This window comes from Ranitomeya variabilis, chromosome 3 (genome assembly GCF_051348905.1).
Source record: "Ranitomeya variabilis isolate aRanVar5 chromosome 3, aRanVar5.hap1, whole genome shotgun sequence".
Taxonomy (NCBI): Eukaryota; Metazoa; Chordata; class Amphibia; order Anura; family Dendrobatidae; genus Ranitomeya; species Ranitomeya variabilis.
Genome location: NC_135234.1, coordinates 523,761,475 through 523,786,223, shown reverse-complemented (window position 1 = coordinate 523,786,223; position 24,749 = coordinate 523,761,475). Strand labels below are relative to the sequence as shown.

The 24,749-nt window shown below is 40.4% G+C and overlaps 1 protein-coding gene across 1 annotated transcript in view; it reads left to right on the top strand.

The window, feature by feature from the left end:
- The window catches only part of COL4A2 (collagen type IV alpha 2 chain), a 320,821-nt gene that overhangs the window by 260,012 nt on the left and 36,060 nt on the right, over positions 1-24,749 (top strand). Inside the window, exons 31-38 of the mRNA XM_077297013.1 lie at positions 2,092-2,313; positions 3,105-3,266; positions 3,752-3,922; positions 15,788-15,931; positions 16,929-17,054; positions 17,171-17,352; positions 18,166-18,229; positions 18,317-18,391. Of these exons, the coding sequence (XP_077153128.1) occupies positions 2,092-2,313; positions 3,105-3,266; positions 3,752-3,922; positions 15,788-15,931; positions 16,929-17,054; positions 17,171-17,352; positions 18,166-18,229; positions 18,317-18,391 (1,146 nt within the window). The remainder of the gene's footprint in view (positions 1-2,091; positions 2,314-3,104; positions 3,267-3,751; positions 3,923-15,787; positions 15,932-16,928; positions 17,055-17,170; positions 17,353-18,165; positions 18,230-18,316; positions 18,392-24,749) is intronic.

The following is a 24,749-nucleotide window of genomic DNA, read 5'->3' as shown; positions in this document are numbered from 1 at the left end:
AAATGAAGCTATGAACAAACTTTTAGAACACTAATTAACACAAAACTATATTGAGAACTGCTCAGTTCAAGTACTAATCCAAAGAAATTAATGAGATGATGCGTCGCATTTACCAACAAGTGCTATAAATAAGATACCAAAAATCTCAAAAACTTGAGCAAATCTGGCAAAACTGATGACATATTCAGAATCAGCACCCCAAAAATACCCCAAATTCATTAAAATATTTTGGACACCAGAAAAAATTTTTTTTTTTGTTGACCTGTGTTATTATAGTTATGAACTCTTCATTTCTTTATTATTTATCTTATCTCACTGCAGTTTTTTCATAATGTGTGTATGTTTTTCTTGTTTAGAGCCCTAAATTTTGTGCAAAGATAGAAATTTACTTACAGCTACCACGAGAGAAAACTTTGTAGCTAACTGCATGCTGGTGTAAAATGAGTCAATGATAAGCACTCAGTAAACTTCCATGCTCCCCCTAGTGGTAGCTGCTGGTACAGGGGCGGGGCTTAAATGTCCCAATTTTAGGCTTTCAGCTGTTTAAATATGATTTAGCATAATTTTAGAACTGGTTGTTTCATGACATGGTGAATTGTCAATGAACCAAGAGGCACTAATTGAAGAAACAAGGGATGTGTACAGATGAATGCACCAGGAAATCACTAATACATGATCATCATCTTCAAAAATTCTCCTCCTGCAAATAAGGAATTGTGCACGTGGTACAAGAGTAAGGCTTCTTTCACATTAGCGTCTTACTCGGCCCGTCGCAGAGCGTCGGGCCGACGTGCCGACGCTAGCGTTGTTTGCGCCGCACAACGGGTGCAGCGGATGCTGATTTTCCATGCATCCGCCGCCCCATTGTGAGGTGCGGGGAGGTGGGGGCGGAGTTCCGGCCACGCATGCGCGGTCGGAAATGGCGGTCCGTCGGCAGCAAAAAACGTTACATGTAAAGTTTTTTTGCAGCCGACGGTCCGCCACGACGGTTGCGACGTGTGGCAATGCGTCGCAAATGCGTCGGTAATGTTAGTCAATGGGGAAAAAACGCATCCTGCAAGCACTTTTGCAGGATGCGTTTTTCGCCAAAACGACGCATTGCGACGTATTGCAAAAAACGCTAGTGTGAAAGTAGCCTAATAGTTAAGTTTGCAAATATCCTCTTCAGAGAGGAATAGGACTGTGTGCCACCTATTTGAACTAGCAAGAGGTATGCTTCCAGTAAGCATATGCACTGGGATAAAACAAATTATTTCATTGAATATATATAAAATCATAAATACATATCTCCAATGAAAACTGCAGGTACATTTCTAGCAGGCAAGCCACGAGTATGCACTGCAAGTGGTCAGTGGTAATTCTGCAGTTCAAAAGGGTTTCCCCTCCAAATGTTCGTCATCTAGAGACCGTGACCATTATGCATGTGTACTTCTGAATGTACCAGTGACTGCCAAGAGTCCTGTGCTTATTTGAATGAAAAATAAATATTCTTGTTTTGCACTAAAGGGTATCTGCAAGATTTCATCATGGCTACCGTCCCCTGAAAAATTCCCAGAATCTCAATGTTCTACTTTTCTATTTAGACATAGCCGAGTAGAAAACAAATAAAATGAAAAAGTAATTTCCACTTCTTTTACAATGAAAACTCTGGTTTTCGTTACTAGAAAACCCAAAGCAAAATAAATACAGCACCGCAATAATATTACCAATCATAATACCTCTATTACAAAGTCAGCCACATTGCCCCTTTAGCAGCCATAGTGCTGCCATAGAAATAATAGCGACAGTGCCCCTATAATAGAGTTATTCACCCGTCCATGCTCCTGTACTGTAGGGTTAACCAAAGGATTCTACAAGACAGCATTATTTATTTAGTAGAGTTTCTATTGTACTTCATTTCTTGACATTAAAACATTATTCCAAAATCATCAACATTTAATGCTCATTATATAAACATATTACACCTTCAAACTGCACTGAACTGACAATTTAAAGTTGAGGATTCCTGCACTATGGTTCACACTATAATAATTACTTTATTGTATGAAGTAGTGATTATAGCTCCTGTACTGTCTTTTCTTACTTGTGCAGGATTTCCAGGGAGAAGAGGAGACCGTGGTACTCCTGGTTTACCAGGTTTGCCTGGGCTACCTGGCCTAGAGGGTAATCCAGGAAAACGAGGACTTGATGGTCAGAAAGGAGGCCCAGGTGATGTCTTAGGTGCTCCATCAGGATCTCGTGGAGATATTGGATATCCTGGCTTCCAAGGTCCAAAAGGCAAACAAGGCGAGCCAGGTTTATCAGGATTACAAGGTACATCACTTTATTTTAGTTATTACATCTTCGTAATACTGACATTTATGGAAAGCAGAAATAGTTTACATGTAATGTAATTTTAAGGTATTTTGTGTAATGACACATTTAATTCTTACATTTGATGTATGTGATTTTCCTGCTGCATATGGTGAGCTGTAGTACATCTGAAAAAGTCTATCAACTTGTTTCCATTTTGTCGATTCCATAGAATGCTAAAGAGAAATCCTCACGATAATTATCGGATAAGTTATATATAGAGCAGAATATATTAAAGTTTGAATTAATTATTAAACTGAATTAGGGTTACATATTTAGCCACGTCAATGCATCAGTATTTTGTCAGTATTTCATATCAGTATTTAGAAGCCAAAATCAGGAGTGCAACAGAGAAAAAGTATCATAAAAATATTTGCCCCACTTCTTCATTTTTGACCCATTAATTTTGGCTTGAAGATGCTGATGTGAAATACCAACTAAAGTGTGGCCTTGTAAACGTAGTCTTTCACAAGTAAGCTGTAAATGAATAACATTTGATGTAATATCTAAGGAAGCACGGTCGTGCCAGGCTATTGCCTGAGATTCCTACTTCAGTGATGCATTAATAATATTTTGTTGGGGTTGCTGAACGTCTTGTCTCTTTAAAAAAATTGATCTATATTCTGTATTACGTAATCAAAATATTAATGAAATGTAGTTGCTTGATATAAGATTTTGATGTAGGTATTGCGTGTTTTTGAGCTGTATATATTCCTCTTTCCTTTTTGGGTTACTATACTGTTCTCGCCTAGGTGTCAATGGAGTTCCTGGGACTCCAGGACAGAAAGGTATTCAAGGAGAACATGGAATCCCTGGTGTTTCTGGCTTGCCAGGACCTTCAGGTAATGGTGGATTTCCAGGAATGCCAGGAAAACAGGGACTGCCAGGAACAGTTGGATCCCCTGGACTTCCAGGTGAGATTAAATAATTTTATATATTACAAAACATCTGCTTTACCCATAAGAGATTTTCTAAGGAAGTGGCCACATCATGGCTATCGCCCAATAAGCTTAGAAGTAATAAATTCATTCATGACATACCTCTAAATATCATAGTGCAGTGTAACACGTATCAACAAAAAAATACACAAATATAGGGAGTAACCTGTCACTCAAGTGGAAGTGGGGTGGGAAGAAGCTGCAGGGGCCTGCCATGGATTAGTCATCCTATTTGTATCATTCGCGGTCAGTGTCTCAAAGTATGATTTCTCTGAGACACTGCAGCACAGCACATTTCTGCAGTAATGTCTTTGTTTCCAGCTGCCCACACCATCAGTTGACAGGTTCTTTTTAAGCTAAAAGCTAATTTTTGCAGCATGGATGAAAGTGTAGCATATAGTATACAGTGATCACATTGTAACTGCATGTGCACAAATTATATTGCAAGATATTGATCACAGGCTCTCCTGGACCAAGAGGAGATGAAGGTGCACAAGGCCAACCTGGACAATCCAGGATAAAAGGACAGCCAGGAGATGGAGGAAAAGTAGGCATTATTGGTATAAGAGGAAGACCAGGAGATCAAGGCTTTCCTGGTTTGATTGGCATGGATGGACACCCTGGTTCAAAAGGTAAATTAAATCAGCCTTTTGTGTTTTAGTAAATGTTACTACTTTGCATATTCTAATTTCTTCCTTAATCTTAATAAAATATTTGTCCAGGATTTTTGTATTGATGATCTATCTATAGGATAGGTCATCAATCCAGATTAGAGGGAGTCCAGCACTCCCAACAATCAGCTGTTTCCAGCTTTCGCTATGACCATACAGCGTACAGAGCCGGGACCAGCATAGGTCCATACACTGTGGAGTGGTTGTTCTCAGACATTGCAACTCAGTTCTTATTCATTTAAATGGGAGTTAAGCTGCAGTACTTTAGAAAGGCCATTATACAATTTATGGAGCCATGGTTGTCGGGCTCTGTACACCGTGTAAATGGAAGAACAACAGATGTGGCAAAAAGCTGATCAGTGTGGATGCTGCATGGCAGACCCCCATCAATCAGATATTATTGACCTTCCCTAAGGATAGGTTATCAATATAAAAGTTCTACACAATCCTTTAGTGTGGTCTGTTAGTATATGTTCTCCATAATGCCCAGCTTTTGATTCCATAACTTTTAGGGTATGTGCACAAGTTGAGTAAAATGTCTGCACCATTTCTGCATCTCATGGCAGGACTAACGCTGCTGCAAAACTACACTTTACTGTGCATTTTTGCCACATTTTTTATGCATTTTTGCCCTGTGTTTTTAGTTATGTAGGTTGAAAAAAGACCTAGGTCCATCAAGTTCAACCTTTCTCCACCAATTGTACATTTCCTCACTAATTTAACTATAACCTGCAATGTTATGTTTATCAGGGAAATCATCCAGCCCTTTTTTAAAAGCTGTTATAGTGTCTGCCATTACTACCTCTTGTGGTCGGCATTCCACAATCTGACTACTCTAACTGTAAAGAATCCTTTCCTATTTAGCTGCCAGAATCACCTTTCTTCCACCTGTAATGAGTGCCCCCTAGTCTTCAGTATTGTCTTTGGAAGGAATAAGTCATATGCCAGTATTCTGTAAATCAGATCTCCTCTGAGGCGTCTTTTTTTCTAAGCTAAAAATGCCCGAGTTTTCCAACCTTTCATCATATGAGAGGCCTTCCATCCCTTGTAATAATCTAGTTGCTTGTCTTTGAACTGATTCTAACTTCAGAATATCCTTTTTAAAATGTGGAGCCCAAAACTGGCTCCCATATTCTAGATCTGGCCTCACCAATGATTTATACAGGGTATTGCGGGATTTTATCTCTCTTTTGGTACTATCCTACATAGTTTGGTGTCGTCAGCAAACACTGACACTTTACTCTCAATCTCATCCACAAGGCCATTAATAAAGAGGTTAAAAAGAATCGGTCCTAGCACTTATCCCTGCGGTACCCCACTGCTGGCTATATCCCATTTAGATAACGTACCATTTATAACAACTCTTTGTTTCCTGTCATTTAGCCAATTTCTTACCCATCTGCATATAGTTTCTCCCAGTCCTTGCTTCTGTAGCTTCAGTATAAGGGTACTGTCACACAGTGCAATTTTAATCGCTACGACGGCACGATTCGTGACGTTCCAGCGATATCGTTACGATCTCGCAGTGTCTGACACGCTACTGCGATCAGGTACCCTGCTGAGAATCGTATGTCGTAGCAGATCGTTTGAAACTTTCTTTCGTCGCTGGATCTCCCGCTGTCATCGCTGGATCGTTGTGTGTGACAGCGATCCAGCGATGCTTTCGCTGGTAACCAGGGTAAACATCGGGTAACTAAGCGCAGGGCCGCGCTTAGTAACCCGATGTTTACCGTGGTTACCAGCGTAAAAGTTAAAAAAAACAAACCGTAAATGCTCACCATCTGATGTCCGTCAGGTCCCTTGCCGTCTGCTTCCCGCTCTGACTGTCTGCCGGCCGGAAAGTGAGAGCAGATCACAGCGGTGACGTCACCGCTGCGCTCTGCTCTCACTGTACGGCGGCTCAGTCAGAGCAGGAAGCAGACGGCAAGGGACCTGACGGACATCAGATGGTGAGCATGTACGGTTTGTTTTTTTTTACTTTTACGCTGGTAACCACGGTAAACATCAGGTTACTAAGCGCGGCCCTGCGCTTAGTAACCCGATGTTTACCCTGGTTACCCGGGGACTTCGGCATCGCTCCAGTGCCGTGATTGCAACGTGTGACCGCAGTCTACGACGCTAGAGCGATAATCATACGACGCTGCGACGTCACGAATCGTGCCGTCGTAGCGATCAAAATTGCACTGTGTGACAGTACCCTAAGGCTGTTACGTGGAACAGTATCAAATGCCTTTGTAAAGTCCAGATAAATCACATCAACCACATTACCAATTTCCAGATTTGCACTTACCTCCTCATAGAAACCCAACATGTTAGACACGACATTCTTCATGAAACTATGCTGGTTGTCAGTTATTATATTACTATCTATGGTATATTTCTGCAGGTCATCTCTTCTAAAGCCTTTAAAAATTTTGCACATTACTGATGTCAGACTTACCGGACGGTAGTTGCTTGGATCCACCTTCTTACCTTTCTTAAATATTGGTACCACGTGAGCCATCCTCCAATCCTGTGGCTCCATCCCTGTTACAAGAGAGTCTAAGAATATGAGATACAGTGGCCTGTCAGTTATTGAGCTCAATTCCCTCAGTATCCGTGGATGAATACCATCTGAGCTGGGGGATTTGTCAATGTTTAAATTGTTCAGATGTAGATGTACTTCTTTTTGTGTTAAACTAGAAATATCAGGTGGTGAGTTTTGATTTTTGCCTTGTTGAATGATCCCTATAACAGACAGTTCAATAGTGAAAATGGATGAAAAGTGCCTGTTTAATATCTCAGCCTTTTTTTTATCCTCTGTAATTATCTTGTTATTGTCATCATTTAATGGGCCTATACCATCTGTTTTTTTATTTTTGACATTGATGTATTTATAAAAAAAATTTGGTTTTATTTTAATGTCGTTGGCAATTTGTTTTTCTGTAGATAACTTTGCTAGCTTGATTTCTTATTTACCTTTCTTATTTAGATCTTTACACTCCTGAAATGCAATTTCAGTATAATCGGCTTTCAAGATTTTAAATGCCCTTTGTTTTTGTCTTAGGGTACTGTCACACACTGCAATTTTAATCGCTACGACGGCACGATCCGTGACGTCGCAGCGTCGTATGATTATCGCTCCAGCGTCGTAGACTGCAGTCACACGTTGCAATCACGGCGCTGGAGCGATGCCGAAGTCCCCGGGTAACCAGGGTAAACATCGGGTTACTAAGCGCAGGGCCGCGCTTAGTAACCCGATGTTTACCCTGGTTACCAGCGTAAACGTAAAAAAAACAAACAGTACATACTTACATTCCGGTGTCTGTCCCCCGGCGTTCTGCTTCTCTCCACTGTGTAAGCACCATAGCCGGAAAGCACAGCGGTGACGTCACCGCTGTTCTCGCTTTCCGGCCGGCAGGCGCTCACAGTGCAGAGAAGCTGAGACGCCGGAGGACAGACACCGGAATGTGAGTATGTACTGTTTGTTTTTTTTACGTTTACGCTGGTAACCAGGGTAAACATCGGGTTACTAAGCGCGGCCCTGCGCTTAGTTACCCGATGTTTACCCTGGTTACAAGCGAACACATCGCTGGATCGCTGTCACACACAACGATCCAGCGATGTCAGCGGGTGATCAAGCGACGAAAGAAAGTTCCAAACGATCTGCTACGACGTACGATTCTCAGCAGGGTCCCTGATCGCTGCTGCGTGTCAGACACTGCGATATCGTATGGATATCGCTAGAACGTCACGAATCGTACCGTCGTAGCGATCAAAATTGCACTGTGTGACAGTACCCTTAAACTTACATTTATCTGCAGGAGTTTAGTAGTATTTCCTTAAAAATGCCCCATTTATGTTCAATATCCCCAGTTACCATAATGTGTACTAGTCTATGCGATTAAGCTCTTCCCTTAATTTGTTGGAATCATCTTTCTTAAAGTTACAGGTTGTGGCATTTCCACTTTTGAATGTTTGACTTAAAATTACATTGAAACTTACCGTGTCATGGTCACTGCTTCCCAAATGCTTCCTTACCTGTAGATCTGAAATCGTATCTGGCCTATTTGACAGAACCAGATCCAGCAGATTACCTCCCCTGGTTGGTTCATTAACCAGCCGAGAGAGGTAATTGTCCTGAACTGTGGATAAGAAATTGTAGATTTTAGCACAACCAGAAGATTATATGTCCAATTGAATGTCTGGATAGTTAAAATCCCCCTATTACTGCTTGCTGCCTTTTTAATTTGTTGCAGCATTTCATCCTCAACCGGTTCAGCTACATTAGGAGGCTTGTAGCAAACTCCACTTAGCAGCTTTCCATTATTGCCATCCCCATGTTCATTACCCATAGTGACTCTACATTGCTGTATCTCCCCCAATGTCTTCATTGAGCACAGGTTTTAATGTGGATTTTACGAAGATACACACCCCTCCACCTTTTTATCTTTCCTGTCCTTTCTAAATGTAGTGTAATTCTCTATGTTTGTTACCCAGTCATGCTTCTCGTCAAGCCAGGTTTTCCTAATGCCTACTACATCGTGTTCTGTGACCGTCATAAGAGTCTCCAGTTCATTCATTTTGTTTGCTAGACTTCTTGCAATTGCCAGCAAACATTTAATATTATTAGCACATTTGTTACTCCTACTCAGCTCCCTGCTTTCATTGCATATCCCAGCCCCCCTAAATCCTCATTTACCCCTACTGCCTCCCTCTGTCTGTCTACTCTATCTCCTTATTAGCCCAGCTATGCTCCCTCCCCCAGATCATATTTTAAAAACTCCTCCATCCGTCTTACCATTTTTTCCCCAAGCACAGCTGCACCCTCGTCAATGAGGTGCAGCCCGATCCTACGGTAAAGCCTGTATCTGACAGAAAAGTCTACCCAGTTCTCCAGGAACCCAAACCCCTCCTTCCTTCACCAATTTCTAAGCCACTTATTTATCTCCCTAAGCTCCCACTGCCTATCTAGTGCCACTTGTGGCACTGGCAGTATCTCTGAAAACACCACCTTGGAGGTCTTGGCCTTCAGCTTCTCTCCTACTTCCCTGTAGTCATTCTTAAGGACCTTCCACCTCCCCCTAACTTTGTCATTGGCTGCTGGGTTTTCCCCAGCCCCACCCAGCAATCTGTCTATCCTATCCGCAACCTGAGCACCCGGCAGACAACACACTGTTCAGCATTCACGGTCTCAGAGGCAGAAGACTCTGTCTTTCAGCCTAATTAGAGAGTCCCCTACCACCAACATCTGTCTGGCCTTTGCGGCACTCCTATTTCCCTCCTTCCTACAACAGTCATTTTCCTGATTGCTAGGAGCAATGTACTGCAGTTATCCCAGTCCTGGGCTTGCATTCCTAATATCAGCTAAACAGAAATATTTACTAGGTTGTGCCAGATTAGGACTGGGCTCCCTGGCACTTTTCCCCCTGCCCCTTCTTGTAACATTTATCCAGCTTGGTACTTCTCTGTCCTGATCTTCCCCTCCTCCACCCTCCTCCGTATCATAGGCCTCAGACAGCACAAGATCAGTGAGCTCTAAACTGCTCTCCAGGTTTGCAATGCAATGGCAATGAGTGTTGCCAGCTGCACATTTAGATCCATTGCCTGGGCTTCCAAACATGTAACTCGCTGGCATCGAGTGCAGACATATTCACCCTCAAACAGCTGTTCAAGGCATGAATACAACTCAGAAGGCATATACGTGCTGGCATTGTCCGTGGAGCACATACTAATGGGGATAAATCGTAAAGGTAAAAGCAAAAAAAAACACAAAACACCAAACTATGCTTTTGTGTTAAATTGCATTTTGATTGATTTGAGTGAAGTCAATGGTGAAAAACGCAGGGCAGAAACGCACAGAGAATAAACATAGAGCAGATTATTTTCTGTACCAAGAAAACCTACAAAGTGGTCACCATAGCTACTTGGGACCATACCCCTAAAGCTACATACAAAAAACCGAAAAAATTCCCAAATTGGTCTAGGTAGAGTAATAAATTAATTATAAAAAAGAAAATATGCATATAAATATATAACTATCCAAGAATACCAATAAGGGAAAAAGGCGGGGTATAAATACAAATTTATGATTTTATTGCATTAAATATAAACAGACAAAAAGGTGATACAATACAGAAAACAGCTGAAGAGAGTCGGCAGTGTGGACATGGATAATGCCGAACAGAGACAATAGAAAAACTGCGTGGCTACCGATACCGCAGCATCAGGTGCAAAAGAAAACTGATAATAGCACCAAAGACACTGCACTGGTTAGAGTCTGCCGTCAGAGGTTAAATATAAATATAAATAGGAAAGCATAGTCCACATAGGTGGAGGTAACCATATAATGTAAGTATGAGCAGTCACTAATACTGGTTACACAATATCCACCGGGTATACTAGAACAACATAATCCTATATTAAAATGCCTTGTGACAAGCTGTAATAGCCGCACAGTGGACTAGACCCTCCGCAAAGTAATGGCCCATTTACCTTCAGACATAGTGCAGGCTGTGTGCTGGGGCGTCGGTGAACCACGCAGAGGCCTCAACGCGCGTTTCACCGTCCTCGGCTTCGTCAGGAGGCGTGGCTTACGAGCGGGGAAGACGGACTATATGTATGGCTGTGAACCCCTAATCAGCGAATCGAAGCGCCACAGTGTATGATGTCCCGCCCAGCGGCGACATCCGGCCGGCGCGCCGCGCCGACGATGGAGAGGAGGACGTGCGTCATCACTCACCATCGCCATAGCGACGCGCCCAGCCGGACACACCACCGGAAGAGTACAGCGCACACAGAGGGCGCTTCTGCGCATGTCAAGGTGCAGATGAAAGAAAACTAATACATAAGTATTACATCAGAAGATCCGTAGTAGAATAATATAAAATTAGACCGAATATGGTTTAAATTTACTACGGAAGATATAGGTGCCATATACAAGAAGGATAAATCGCACCATAAACTAAATAAGCATATGAATATATAAATGACAAGGAAGAAAATCTAAATTGCCGGCAAGTAGAACCAATGCATTATTAAATATATCTTAATCCCATCCGTAATAATATCAGGGGAATGCAATTGTACATATATATATACAGCCTAAATATAAAGCAAAATAATAAGTATACATTACACCCCGTCAATTATAATAACGGGGGAATATAATGGCAAATAAAATAAACAATAATCTAAATAGACTATAGCCCGTATACATAAACAAGCCGTCAGCATGCACCGGCACTCCATCATCATAATCTCAAAAAAATATGATTATATGAAAATACGGTAAAAAGCAATAATTACATGATGAAAATAAGCAAACCGCACAAATATATGTGATTAAATTATTTATACAGAAAAAGGAAATATAAATAATGACAGATAAGGGCCGTAAATACAGTCATGTCTTGCTAGAAGATTTCCTTCCCATCCAATAAAATCTGAACTACAGATGCACCACCAAGTTATGCTGATGAGATGTACTAGAGGGTTCCTAGATGATTAGCCATATATCTATAGAAATAGGAAAAAATCCATAAGTGATATAAAAAACAACATATAAAATAATTAAAAACACCAACATAAAAATCCATGACCCCATTAAAATAGCGCACAAAAAATTAGAGAAAAGGCTTGAAACTAATGGCCTCATTGAGGCCGTTTGGTGTCAGAGTGTCCAACGTAACTATCCAACGCGTTTCTTTTTGTAACAGTTTTTGTTTCAAATTTCCGCCGCGTATCCCCATGTACACATGGTCGATGCCCCTAACGGAAAATCCTTTAGGGTTACAGTTGTGAGTTTCGAAAAAATGCCTAGGAATAGTTTTTAAAAGATGTGGTTCCAGGCAAGTACTCGCATTTTTAATGTCTCTAACATGCTCTTGAACTCGAATTTTGAGAGACCTAGTTGTCATGCCCACATAAATGCGACCACAGGGGCAGCTGGCATGATAGACAACCGCCTCCGTGTCGCACGTGATGTGATGTACTATTTTGTAGGTTTTGTCTCCTTTCGCATTGTGAAATTCTTTAGTTCTTAGAATATAACGGCATGCAGAGCATTTACCACAAGAGAAGCAACCCCAGGGGGGACCCTTATTATTGGTTGTAAATAAATTGTTTTTAGGTACAACATAATGGCTCTGGCACAGCAGATCACCAAGAGTCTGGGATCTGCGCCACGTAATGGAAGGAAAAGAGGTGAGTTGTCGTTGTAAATCACTATCAGATAATAAGATGGGCCAATGTCTCCTGAATATCTGGTTGATTTCCATCCAATTTGCGTTAAATTTAGTTATGAATCTAGGTGTTCCATCTGTTTTTGTCTTTATCTTTTTACGACTAGGTTTAGATAGGAGAACAGATCTATTAGTATTAAGGGCACGTAGATAACCTTTATTGATATCCCGATCGGAGTAGCCCCTATTTTTAAATCTATGGCGCAGATCCTTGGCCTGCGTGTGAAATGCCGTGTCATCAGAGCAGATGCGACGTGCTCGCAAAAACTGTCCTATGGGGATGGAGCTTTTTAATTTGGGTGGGTGAGATGACGTACAGTGCAAAAGCGAATTTGTAGCAGTAGCTTTTCTAAATATGTCTGTACTTACAGACCCATCCTTTAGCTTTGATATCTGAAGATCCAAAAACTCCACTGTAGTCTGACTATACTTCCAAGTGAGTTTAATATTAAAAACGTTGTTATTAAGATGACATAAAAATGATTCAAGCTGCGACGTGGAGCCCTGCCATATGAATAGTATATCATCAATATAACGTAGCCACGAGATAACCGAGCCGTGACCTGGTCGGTTATCTCGTGGCTACGTTATATTGATGATATACTATTCATATGGCAGGGCTCCACGTCGCAGCTTGAATCATTTTTATGTCATCTTAATAACAACGTTTTTAATATTAAACTCACTTGGAAGTATAGTCAGACTACAGTGGAGTTTTTGGATCTTCAGATATCAAAGCTAAAGGATGGGTCTGTAAGTACAGACATATTTAGAAAAGCTACTGCTACAAATTCGCTTTTGCACTGTACGTCATCTCACCCACCCAAATTAAAAAGCTCCATCCCCATAGGACAGTTTTTGCGAGCACGTCGCATCTGCTCTGATGACACGGCATTTCACACGCAGGCCAAGGATCTGCGCCATAGATTTAAAAATAGGGGCTACTCCGATCGGGATATCAATAAAGGTTATCTACGTGCCCTTAATACTAATAGATCTGTTCTCCTATCTAAACCTAGTCGTAAAAAGATAAAGACAAAAACAGATGGAACACCTAGATTCATAACTAAATTTAACGCAAATTGGATGGAAATCAACCAGATATTCAGGAGACATTGGCCCATCTTATTATCTGATAGTGATTTACAACGACAACTCACCTCTTTTCCTTCCATTACGTGGCGCAGATCCCAGACTCTTGGTGATCTGCTGTGCCAGAGCCATTATGTTGTACCTAAAAACAATTTATTTACAACCAATAATAAGGGTCCCCCCTGGGGTTGCTTCTCTTGTGGTAAATGCTCTGCATGCCGTTATATTCTAAGAACTAAAGAATTTCACAATGCGAAAGGAGACAAAACCTACAAAATAGTACATCACATCACGTGCGACACGGAGGCGGTTGTCTATCATGCCAGCTGCCCCTGTGGTCGCATTTATGTGGGCATGACAACTAGGTCTCTCAAAATTCGAGTTCAAGAGTATGTTAGAGACATTAAAAATGCGAGTACTTGCCTGGAACCACATCTTTTAAAAACTATTCCTAGGCATTTTTTCGAAACTCACAACTGTAACCCTAAAGGATTTTCCGTTAGGGGCATCGACCATGTGTACATGGGGATACGCGGCGGAAATTTGAAACAAAAACTGTTACAAAAAGAAACGCGTTGGATAGTTACGTTGGACACTCTGACACCAAACGGCCTCAATGAGGCCATTAGTTTCAAGCCTTTTCTCTAATTTTTTGTGCGCTATTTTAATGGGGTCATGGATTTTTATGTTGGTGTTTTTAATTATTTTATATGTTGTTTTTTATATCACTTATGGATTTTTTCCTATTTCTATAGATATATGGCTAATCATCTAGGAACCCTCTAGTACATCTCATCAGCATAACTTGGTGGTGCATCTGTAGTTCAGATTTTATTGGATGGGAAGGAAATCTTCTAGCAAGACATGACTGTATTTACGGCCCTTATCTGTCATTATTTATATTTCCTTTTTCTGTATAAATAATTTAATCACATATATTTGTGCGGTTTGCTTATTTTCATCATGTAATTATTGCTTTTTACCGTATTTTCATATAATCATATTTTTTTGAGATTATGATGATGGAGTGCCGGTGCATGCTGACGGCTTGTTTATGTATACGGGCTATAGTCTATTTAGATTATTGTTTATTTTATTTGCCATTATATTCCCCCGTTATTATAATTGACGGGGTGTAATGTATACTTATTATTTTGCTTTATATTTAGGCTGTATATATATATGTACAATTGCATTCCCCTGATATTATTACGGATGGGATTAAGATATATTTAATAATGCATTGGTTCTACTTGCCGGCAATTTAGATTTTCTTCCTTGTCATTTATATATTCATATGCTTATTTAGTTTATGGTGCGATTTATCCTTCTTGTATATGGCACCTATATCTTCCGTAGTAAATTTAAACCATATTCGGTCTAATTTTATATTATTCTACTACGGATCTTCTGATGTAATACTTATGTATTAGTTTTCTTTCATCTGCACCTTGACATGCGCAGAAGCGCCCTCTGTGTGCGCTGTACTCTTCCGGTGGTGTGTCCGGCTGGGCGCGTCGCTATGGCGATGGTGAGTGATGACGCACGTCCTCCTCTCCATCGTCGGCGCGGCGCGCCAGCCGGATGTCGCCGCTGGGCGGGACATCATACACTGTGGCGCTTCGATTCGCTGATTAGGGGTTCACAGCCATACATATAGTCCGTCTTCCCCGCTCGTAAGCCACGCCTCCTGACGAAGCCGAGGACGGTGAAACGCGCGTTGAGGCCTCTGCGTGGTTCACCGACGCCCCAGCACACAGCCTGCACTATGTCTGAAGGTAAATGGGCCATTACTTTGCGGAGGGTCTAGTCCACTGTGCGGCTATTACAGCTTGTCACAAGGCATTTTAATATAGGATTATGTTGTTCTAGTATACCCGGTGGATATTGTGTAACCAGTATTAGTGACTGCTCATACTTACATTATATGGTTACCTCCACCTATGTGGACTATGCTTTCCTATTTATATTTATATTTAACCTCTGACGGCAGACTCTAACCAGTGCAGTGTCTTTGGTGCTATTATCAGTTTTCTTTTGCACCTGATGCTGCGGTATCGGTAGCCACGCAGTTTTTCTATTGTCTCTGTTCGGCATTATCCATGTCCACACTGCCGACTCTCTTCAGCTGTTTTCTGTATTGTATCACCTTTTTGTCTGTTTATATTTAATGCAATAAAATCATAAATTTGTATTTATACCCCGCCTTTTTCCCTTATTGGTATTCTTGGATAGTTATATATTTATATGCATATTTTCTTTTTTATAATTAATTTATTACTCTACCTAGACCAATTTGGGAATTTTTTCGGTTTTTTTTATTTTCTGTACCAAATCTGCAAGTCAAACGTACTTAACGTGTGCATGACACTTCAGGTTTCTCATTCACTTTGTTGGCATCAGGTTTTGTAACAAATCCGTGCAGAAAAAAAGGTGACACAAAAACGCACCAAATCTGCAACGTGTGCACACAGCCTAAGAGTGAAGTTTTTTTATCATTACCTTGTAATAGGAGCAAAAGGTTCACCTGGCATGGCAGGATTTGAGGGAATGAAGGGAGAAAAAGGAAGACCTGCTTGGAGTGGAGTTAAAGGAGAACTTGGCAATGTTGGTTTCCCAGGACTTAGCGGGCTTTCAGGAGATTCAGGAGCAAAAGGTAAATTGTAAAACAATAGAATAAATTCTACCACTTTATTACTTTCTATCTCTATATCCATATCGAGCTTTTGACATTCCAGTTATTAATTTTAAAATGTACTAAGCACATTTATTATAAAATATCTGCTATAGTTTTTGAGATTCTATATAACAAATATACAATATAGTACTAATTATATTTTCTTTATCTGGAATTTTTCCCCTAACCAATTACACTGATAGTAATTATCTTACTTCTCTCCCACTGTACTATACATTATACCTACCCTAAATCTTATTATTTTATCAGTTTCATGCCTCAAAAGCAATACCAATGATTTTGTTTTTTAGGATGCATTGAACAGCATAGTTCATAGTCAATGACCCTTCCTGGAATTATTTCTATTGTTGCTTTATACTGTACGTTGTTTCTTCATTAGATCAGAAAAGTGGTGGCTGCTGTTTCAACAAACTTTTCATAAATCAATAGTAAAAGCAAGAAGAAGAAACATTATCAGAGAAATCTGCTTCTTCCCCCACTTAAAAGTTACATCTTCTCTCCCCCTGCCTCCTGAAATGATCATTCACTATAAAAAAAAAAGCTAAAATCCATCTTGTTGAAGACAAGATGGACTACCAGTTCATTGAAGGATGAGATTACAACTATTGAAGTCTATGGAGAGGGGAAAAGAAAGGGAGTGTGGTGGAGAGAGCACAGACCCATGCTACTACATTCTTCTGTTTGATTTTACTCAGGGGCTGGATTCACAGCTACACTGCTAAGTATAATGACTTCCATGCTGCTTTCAAATCCTCACACACTGGTTCACAAACAACTGAAAAATTAGATGTAGACCTGGTGGTGAAAAATGCAGCATACCAGTCATATGATGACCAGAAACACCTAGCAGTTTATTCTGAAAAGTCACCTGACAGATGCACTTTCGATCTCTAGATCTAGAACGTTAGCACAGTAACAAAATAAAGTTAAGTTTTATCCACTTGTACACCTTAAGGTGATCGAGGGGAAAGCGGCCCACCTGGACGTAAACCTGAAGTGGAGCCAGAAATGTTAATGAAAATGAAAGGGCAGAAAGGAGATGAGGGAGTTCATGGATTAAAAGGGTTCACAGGGCCTAAAGGTAAGAACATAGTTATCTATTAAACATTAGCTAAACAATATTCTTAGATTTTGCATTCTTATTTTAATATTTTCTTCAATGCTTGTACAGTTTACTAAATATGACTTGTTCTTTAGGTGATAAAGGTATGCCAGGTCATCCTGGGCAACGTGGACAGCCTGGCTTACCTGGAATGCCCAACTATGACCAAGGTGTTAAAGGAGAAAGCGGAGAATTTGGAAATACAGGTTTTCAAGGTGTTCCAGGCCAAGGTGGCTCACCAGGCATTCGTGGATTCCCAGGATTTACTGGTCCCAGAGTAAGTTTATCTCACTTGGAAATGTTTTAAAAAGAAGAAGAATCATTGATAATTTCTCCATTCTGTGTAAGTAAAATACAACTATAAAAGAAGACTTTGGGGCATAGTAATAGAATAATTGTATTCTATTAGCCTTTATGAACATCTTAAAGGCTACGGACACATTCAGGACTGCAAGGGGGGCATTTTTTGAATTAAATGCATGTATTTTGAGATAAAAGAAAACATTTTTGCAATTGGGATTCATTCATTAATATTTGTAAACATTTGGCTTCTCCTTCCTCTATGTATCACAGTACATTTCAGACTTAACCAGACAGCAAGATCAGGTAAAAGTGAGCACATTATGATGAGTTTGTAGCTCTTATCGTTCTTCTTATGACCACAACTTTGATATAGTCTTAAATCCGCATAGAGGATTTCAGGAGAAGACAGATAAGGGTTACTAAAGATGCCAACAGGACTAGCTTACTGAAGGATTCACAGGAAACTCCTTCTATAGCAGCTATGTACAGTGAAATGTAGAGGCTGCAGAAGCCAAATAGCTCAAAACTTTGATTGAATTCCAATTGCATGATATTTAGCTTAAAAACATGTATTCTGGTGTTTTTTATCCCATATTTCAGTGATTGACTATATTTCTATAGTATTCATACACTCACACACACACACAAAAAAAGCTCTATTTCGTTAACAAACCAAGATGAGTAGAGGTTAGGATAACCCCAATATATTACTATAGTGTTCCAATACAGGTGGTTAATAAGACTTACATATGTTATGGACATTTTCATTCATTGTTTTCACACACAGGGCTCCAAGGGCATGCCTGGTATGTTTGGCTTGCCAGGGGAAAGAGGTACTTTTGGAGATAAAGGTATGTTCGCTCTATATTTTGTTTTCTTTGCTGACAATAGAATGTAATGCAAAATTATTTATTGCTGCTTTGTATTTCTTGTCATAGGACAAATAGGAGAAACAATGGAAATGCCTGGCGAGAGAGGAATCAAGGGTCTGACAGGAGACAGTGGCTTACCAGGTAAACATTGCGTAAAGACATGCTCAGCAAATGTAGAAGAACCATCATATGAAGAGTGTTCACCAATGTGAATGTTGTGCATCCAGGTCTATCTCTTACCATTGGGATTTTATGGGAACTGTAGATCATTTACATGTTCCAACATTTTAATTAAATACAAGCATTAGTTTTAGACTAATATGGACATGGTAAACATCCATCAAACATTGTTGTAAAGGAATAAATTGAGCTCTAAAGAGACACATTATAAGTGAAATAGATGGATTCGGCTGAAATCCTAAACAATTAGTGTTCTTATCTCAGACATCATAACATTAATGTACAGGGGCCTCAGATCTAGAAGCCTGATTGCTCTAATCTAAAGAATATAGTAATGGAATTGTTTAAATGGAAACTGTCACCAGGTTTATACTTCCCAATCTGAGGGACAGCAAAAAATAGGGACAGAGTTTCTGATTCCAGCTGTGTGTTACATACTGGGCTTACTGTTGTCGATTAAAATGAGCGCTTTCTAACCCTGCCCATGCCATTGATTGACAGCTTTTTGCTTTCACTGTGTTTAGACTGAAAATTGCCAATCACTTGTCAATGTCACAGCATTGAAACTACTACATAGCAGGAATCCATCATTGAGAGGACTAGAAGAGATGCAGCAGATAAAATAGTGTTTTTATCAAAACTACATCAAGAAGCCCAGCAAGTGCCACTCTCCTGGAATCAGTATCTCTGCCCCTACATAACGCTGCTTTCAGATGGGACAGCACAAACCTAGCAATAGACTCCCTAACATTTTTACTTTCCTGTCAACTTAGATATGAGTACTTGCTTTTTGCAGGATAAGTTGCAGTTTTGAATCACACCATTAATTTTTACCATATCATATACAGGTCCTTCTCAAAAAATTAGCATATAGTGTTAAATTTCATTATTTACCATAATGTAATGATTACAATTAAACTTTCATATATTATAGATTCATTATCCACCAACTGAAATTTGTCAGGTCTTTTATTGTTTTAATACTGATGATTTTGGCATACAACTCCTGAAAACCCAAAAAACCTGTCTCAATAAATTAGCATATCAAGAAAAGGTTCTCTAAACGACCTATTACCCTAATCTTCTGAATCAACTAATTAACTCTAAACACATGCAAAAGATACCTGAGGCTTTTAAAAACTCCCTGCCTGGTTCATTACTCAAAACCCCCATCATGGGTAAGACTAGCGACCTGACAGATGTCAAGAAGGCCATCATTGACACCCTCAAGCAAGAGGGTAAGACCCAGAAAGAAATTTCTCAACAAATAGGCTGTTCCCAGAGTGCTGTATCAAGGCACCTCAATGGTAAGTCTGTTGAAAGGAAACAATGTGGCAGAAAACGCTGTACAACGAGAAGAGGTGACCGGACCCTGAGGAAGATTGTGGAGAAGGAGTCTGGTGTGGAAACATCCAGAGCCACCGTGCACAGGCGTGTGCAGGAAATGGGCTACAGGTGCCGCATTCCCCAGGTAAAGCCACTTTTGAACCATAAACAGCGGCAGAAGCGCCTGACCTGGGCTACAGAGAAGCAGCACTGGACTGTTGCTAAGTGGTCCCAAGTACTTTTTTCTGATGAAAGCAAATTTTGCATGTCATTCGGAAATCAAGGTGCCAGAGTCTGGAGGAAGACTGGGGAGAAGGAAATGCCAAAATGCCTGAAGTCCAGTGTCAAGTACCCACAGTCAGTGATGGTGTGGGGTGCCATGTCAGCTGCTGGTGTTGGTCCACTGTGTTTCATCAAGGGCAGGGTCAATGCAGCTAGCTATCAGGAGATTTTGGAGCACTTCATGCTTCCATCGGCTGAAATGCTTTATGGAGATGAAGATTTCATTTTTCAGCACGACCTGGCACCTGCTCACAGTGCCAAAACCACTGGTAAATGGTTTACTGACCATGGTATTACTGTGCTCAATTGGCCTGCCAACTCTCCTGACCTGAACCCCATAGAGAATCTGTGGGATATTGTGAAGAGAAAGTTGAGAGACGCAAGACCCAACACTCTGGATGAGCTTAAGGCCGCTATTGAAGCATCCTGGGCCTCCATAACATCTCAGCAGTGTCACAGGCTGATTGCCTCCATGCCACGCCGCATTGAAGCAGTCATTTCTGCCAAAGGATTCCCGACAAAGTATTGAGTGCATAACTGAACATTATTATTTGATGGTTTTTTTGTTTGTTATTAAAAAACACTTTTATTTGATTGGACGGGTGAAATATGCTAATTTATTGAGACAGGTTTTTTGGGTTATCAGGAGTTGTATGCCAAAATCATCAGTATTAAAACAATAAAAGACCTGACAAATTTCAGTTGGTGGATAATGAATCTATAATATATGAAAGTTTAATTGTAATCATTACATTATGGTAAATAATGAAATTTAACACTATATGCTAATTTTCTGAGAAGGACCTGTACTGAAAAACAAAGGGAAAAAAATAATTTGCTGTGAGATGATGAAAAATAAAAGCAATTCGGCTTTTATTCCTTGAGTTATGTTTTTGCACCAGTGATTTTGAAGCAAAAATGACCAGGCAGCATAATTCTCCAAGTCTGAAATATTACAGTGATTTCAAACTATCAACTTTTTTTATATATAATAATCAGAACTTTAAAAAAAATGGCTTGTGTGACCATTTTCTGAGGCCAGTTTGTTTTTAAAATGATGTTTTTAACCCTTTCACCATATTGGGTTTTTACATTTTTGAGTTTCTGGTTTTTGCTCCTCTTCTTCCCAGAGCCATAACTCTTTCTTTTTCCGTCTTTATGGCCATGTGAGGGCTTGCCTTTTGTGGGACGATTTGTATTTTTGAACGAGTCCATTGGTTTTGCCATATCATGTACTGGAAAACAGGGAAAAAATTTCAAAGTGTGGTGAAATTGCTAAAAAAGTGCAATTCCACAGTTGTTTTTGGTTTCTTCTTTACTATGTTCACTAAATGCTAAAACTGACCTGCCATTATGAGTCGCCAGGGCATTACGAGTTTGTGAAGTGGTGAAAAAAAGTGGTGAAAATCCAAAGTTTGACAAAAAAAAAATCGCCATTTTCCAAGACCCTTAGTGTGTCCATTTTTTGTGATCTGGGGCTGGGTGAGGGCTTACTTTTTGTGTGCCGAGCTGACGTTTTTATTATACCATTTTGGTGCAGACACATTCTTTTGATCTGCCATTATTGCATTTTAACCCCTTCATGACCTTGGGATTTTCCGTTTTTCCGTGTTTGTTTTTCTCTCCCCTCCTTCCCAGAGCCATAACTTTTTTATTTTTCCGTCAATATGGCCATGTGAGGGCTTATTTTTTGCGGGACGAGTTGTACTTTTGAACGATGTCATTGGTTTTACCATGTCATGTACTAGAAAATGGGAAAAAAAATTCCAAGTGCGGTGAAATTGCAAAAAAAGTGCAATCCCATGTGTGTTTTTTGTTTGGCTTTGTTAGGTTCACTAAATGCTGACCTGCCATTATGATTCTCCAGGTTATTACGAGTTCATAGACACCAAATATGTCTAGGTTCTATTTTATCTAAGTGGTGAAAAAAATTTTCAAACTTTGCTAAAAAAAAATATAAAATTGTGCCATATTCCGATACCCGTAGCGTCTCCATTTTTCATGATCTGGGGTCAGGTGAGGGCTTATTTTTTGCGTGCCGAGCTGCCGATTTTAGGGATACCATTTTGGTGTAGATTCCTTCTTTTGATCACCCGTTATTGCATTTTAATGCAATGTCGTGGCGACCAACAAAACTTAATTTTGGCATTTCAAATTTTTTTCTCGCTACGCCGTTTAGCGATCAGGTTAATCCTTTTTTTTATTGATAGATCGGGCGATTCTGAACGCGGCGATACCAAATATGTATATATTTGATTTTATTTTTATTGTTTTATTTTGAACGGGGCGAAAGGGGGGTGATTTAAACTTTTATATTTTTTTTATTTATTTCATATTTTTTTAAACATTTTTTTTTACTTTTGCCATGCTTCAATAGCCTCCATGGGAGGCTAGAAGCTGGCATAGCCTGATCGGCTCAGCTACATAGCAGCGATCATCAGATCGCTCCTATGTAGCTTAATTGCAGGCTCACAGGGTGGTGCTCACAGCAAGCCGGCATCAGCAACCATAGAGGTCTCAAGGAGACCTCTGGTTACTATGCCGACGCATCGCTGACCCCCGTTCATATGACGGGGGTCGGCGATGAGCGCATTTCCGGCTGCGTGACCCGAAGCGGTGGTTAAATGCTGCTGTCAGCGTTTGACAGCGGCATTTAACTAGTTAATAGCGGCGGGTGAATCGCAATTCCACTCGCTGCTATTGCGCGCACATGTCAGCTGTTCAAAATAGCTGACATGTCGCGGCTTTGATGTGGGCTCACCGCCGGAGCCCTGCATCAAAGCAGGGGAGCTGACCTCGGACGTACTATCCCATCCGAGGTCAGAAAGGGGTTAATGACCAACAAAACGTAATTCTGGTGTTTTGACTTTTTTTTCTCATTACCCCGTTTACCGATCAGATTAATTATTTTTTTATATATTGATAGATTGAGCATTTCAGAACACGACGATACCAAATATGTGCATTTTTAAAATTATTTTGAATGGAGTGAATGAGGGGTGATTTAAACTTTTATATTTTTTTATTTTTTTAAAAAGCATTTTTTTTTTACTTTTTACTTGCTTCAATAGTCTCCATGGGAGACTAGAAGCTGTGATCATCCAATTGCCTGCTACACACAGCAGGGCTTAAGCCATGCGGGATAAATATTTTTATATTTACTTATTTCAAACTATTACGTACAGAGCAATTCCAAATATGTTATTTTTTTATTTAAAGGGGTATTCCTATCTCCAAGATCCTATCCCAATATCTAGTAGGTGTAATAAATAATATTATCAAATATCTCCAATTAGAAATAGCATAGCATAGTAGCTATGTCTCCTTCCTCATGTGCAGGAATTGCAAGACCTTAGCTATCCAAGGTTACGTCCACTGATATAGTGACAGTTAGTTAGCTTGTTGCTAGTGGTCGTAACCATGGATACCTAAGGTCCTGCAATGCCTGCACATGAGGAAAGAGACATAGCAAATCAGAAAAACTATACCACATTTCCAATTGGAGATATTGGATAATATTATTTTTGCACCTACTACTTATTCGGATAGGATCATGGAGATGGGAATACCCCTTTAACAGGAGGGTGATTCAAACTTTTTATGTATCTTACTTTTTAACTATTCCTCTTCGATATATTGATCACCTATACAATTCACTGCATAAGCTGTGCTGCATAGATCTTACATGGCAGACAGAGGGGACTTCAGAACCAATTGGCACTCTGTGATCACATTATGTGGGGTGTGAAAGCCATACAATGAGACAGCCATGGTGTTGGAGCCTGATAAGTACCACTTTTACACTTTTCATCAACTTTTAAAGGGAATCTGTCACCCCCAAAACCGAAGATGAGCTAAGCCCACCGGCATCAGGGGCTTATCTACAGCATTCTATAATGCTGTAGATAAGCCCACGATGTATCATGAAAGATGAGAAAAAAAGGTTAGATTATACTCACCCAGGGGCGGTCTGTTGTGATTTTGCTTTTTGCTCCCTCTAGTGGTCATTAGTGATTTGACTCTGGAGCGTCTGTCTTTTCCTATATCCTCACCTGGGCCGTTAGTTCAGGGGCGTTGCTATATAAGCTCCCTGGACCTTCAGTTCAATGCCTGGCATCGTTGAAATCAGAGCTAATCTGTTGTGCTCTTGTCCTCTGATCCTGTTCCTGTTTTTCAAGCTAAGTCTGCTTCTTTGCTTTTTGCTTTTGTTTCGTTTGGTATTTTTGTCCAGCTTGTTCCTATCTGTATCCTGACCTTTGCTGGAAGCTCTAGGGGGCTGGTGTTCTCCCCCCGGACCGTTAGACGGTTCGGGGGTTCTTGAATCTCCAGCGTGGATTTTTATAGGGTTTTTGTTGACCAGATAAGTTATCTTGCTATATTCTGCTATTAGTAAGCTGGCCTCTCTTTGCTGAACCTGGTTCATTTCTGTGTTTGTCATTTCCTCTTACCTCACCGTTATTATTTGTGGGGGGCTTGTATCTTGCTTTGGGGTCCCTTTCTCTGGAGGCAAGAGAGGTCTTTGTTTTCTTCTCCTAGGGGTAGTTAGATTCTCCGGCTGGCGCGAGTCATCTAGCGATCACCGTAGGCATGATCCCCGGCTACTTCTAGTGTTGGCGTTAGGAGTAGCTATTTGGTCAACCCAGTTACCACAGCCCTATGAGCTGGATTTTTGAATCTCGCAGACTTACACGTTCCTCTGAGACCCTGTCCA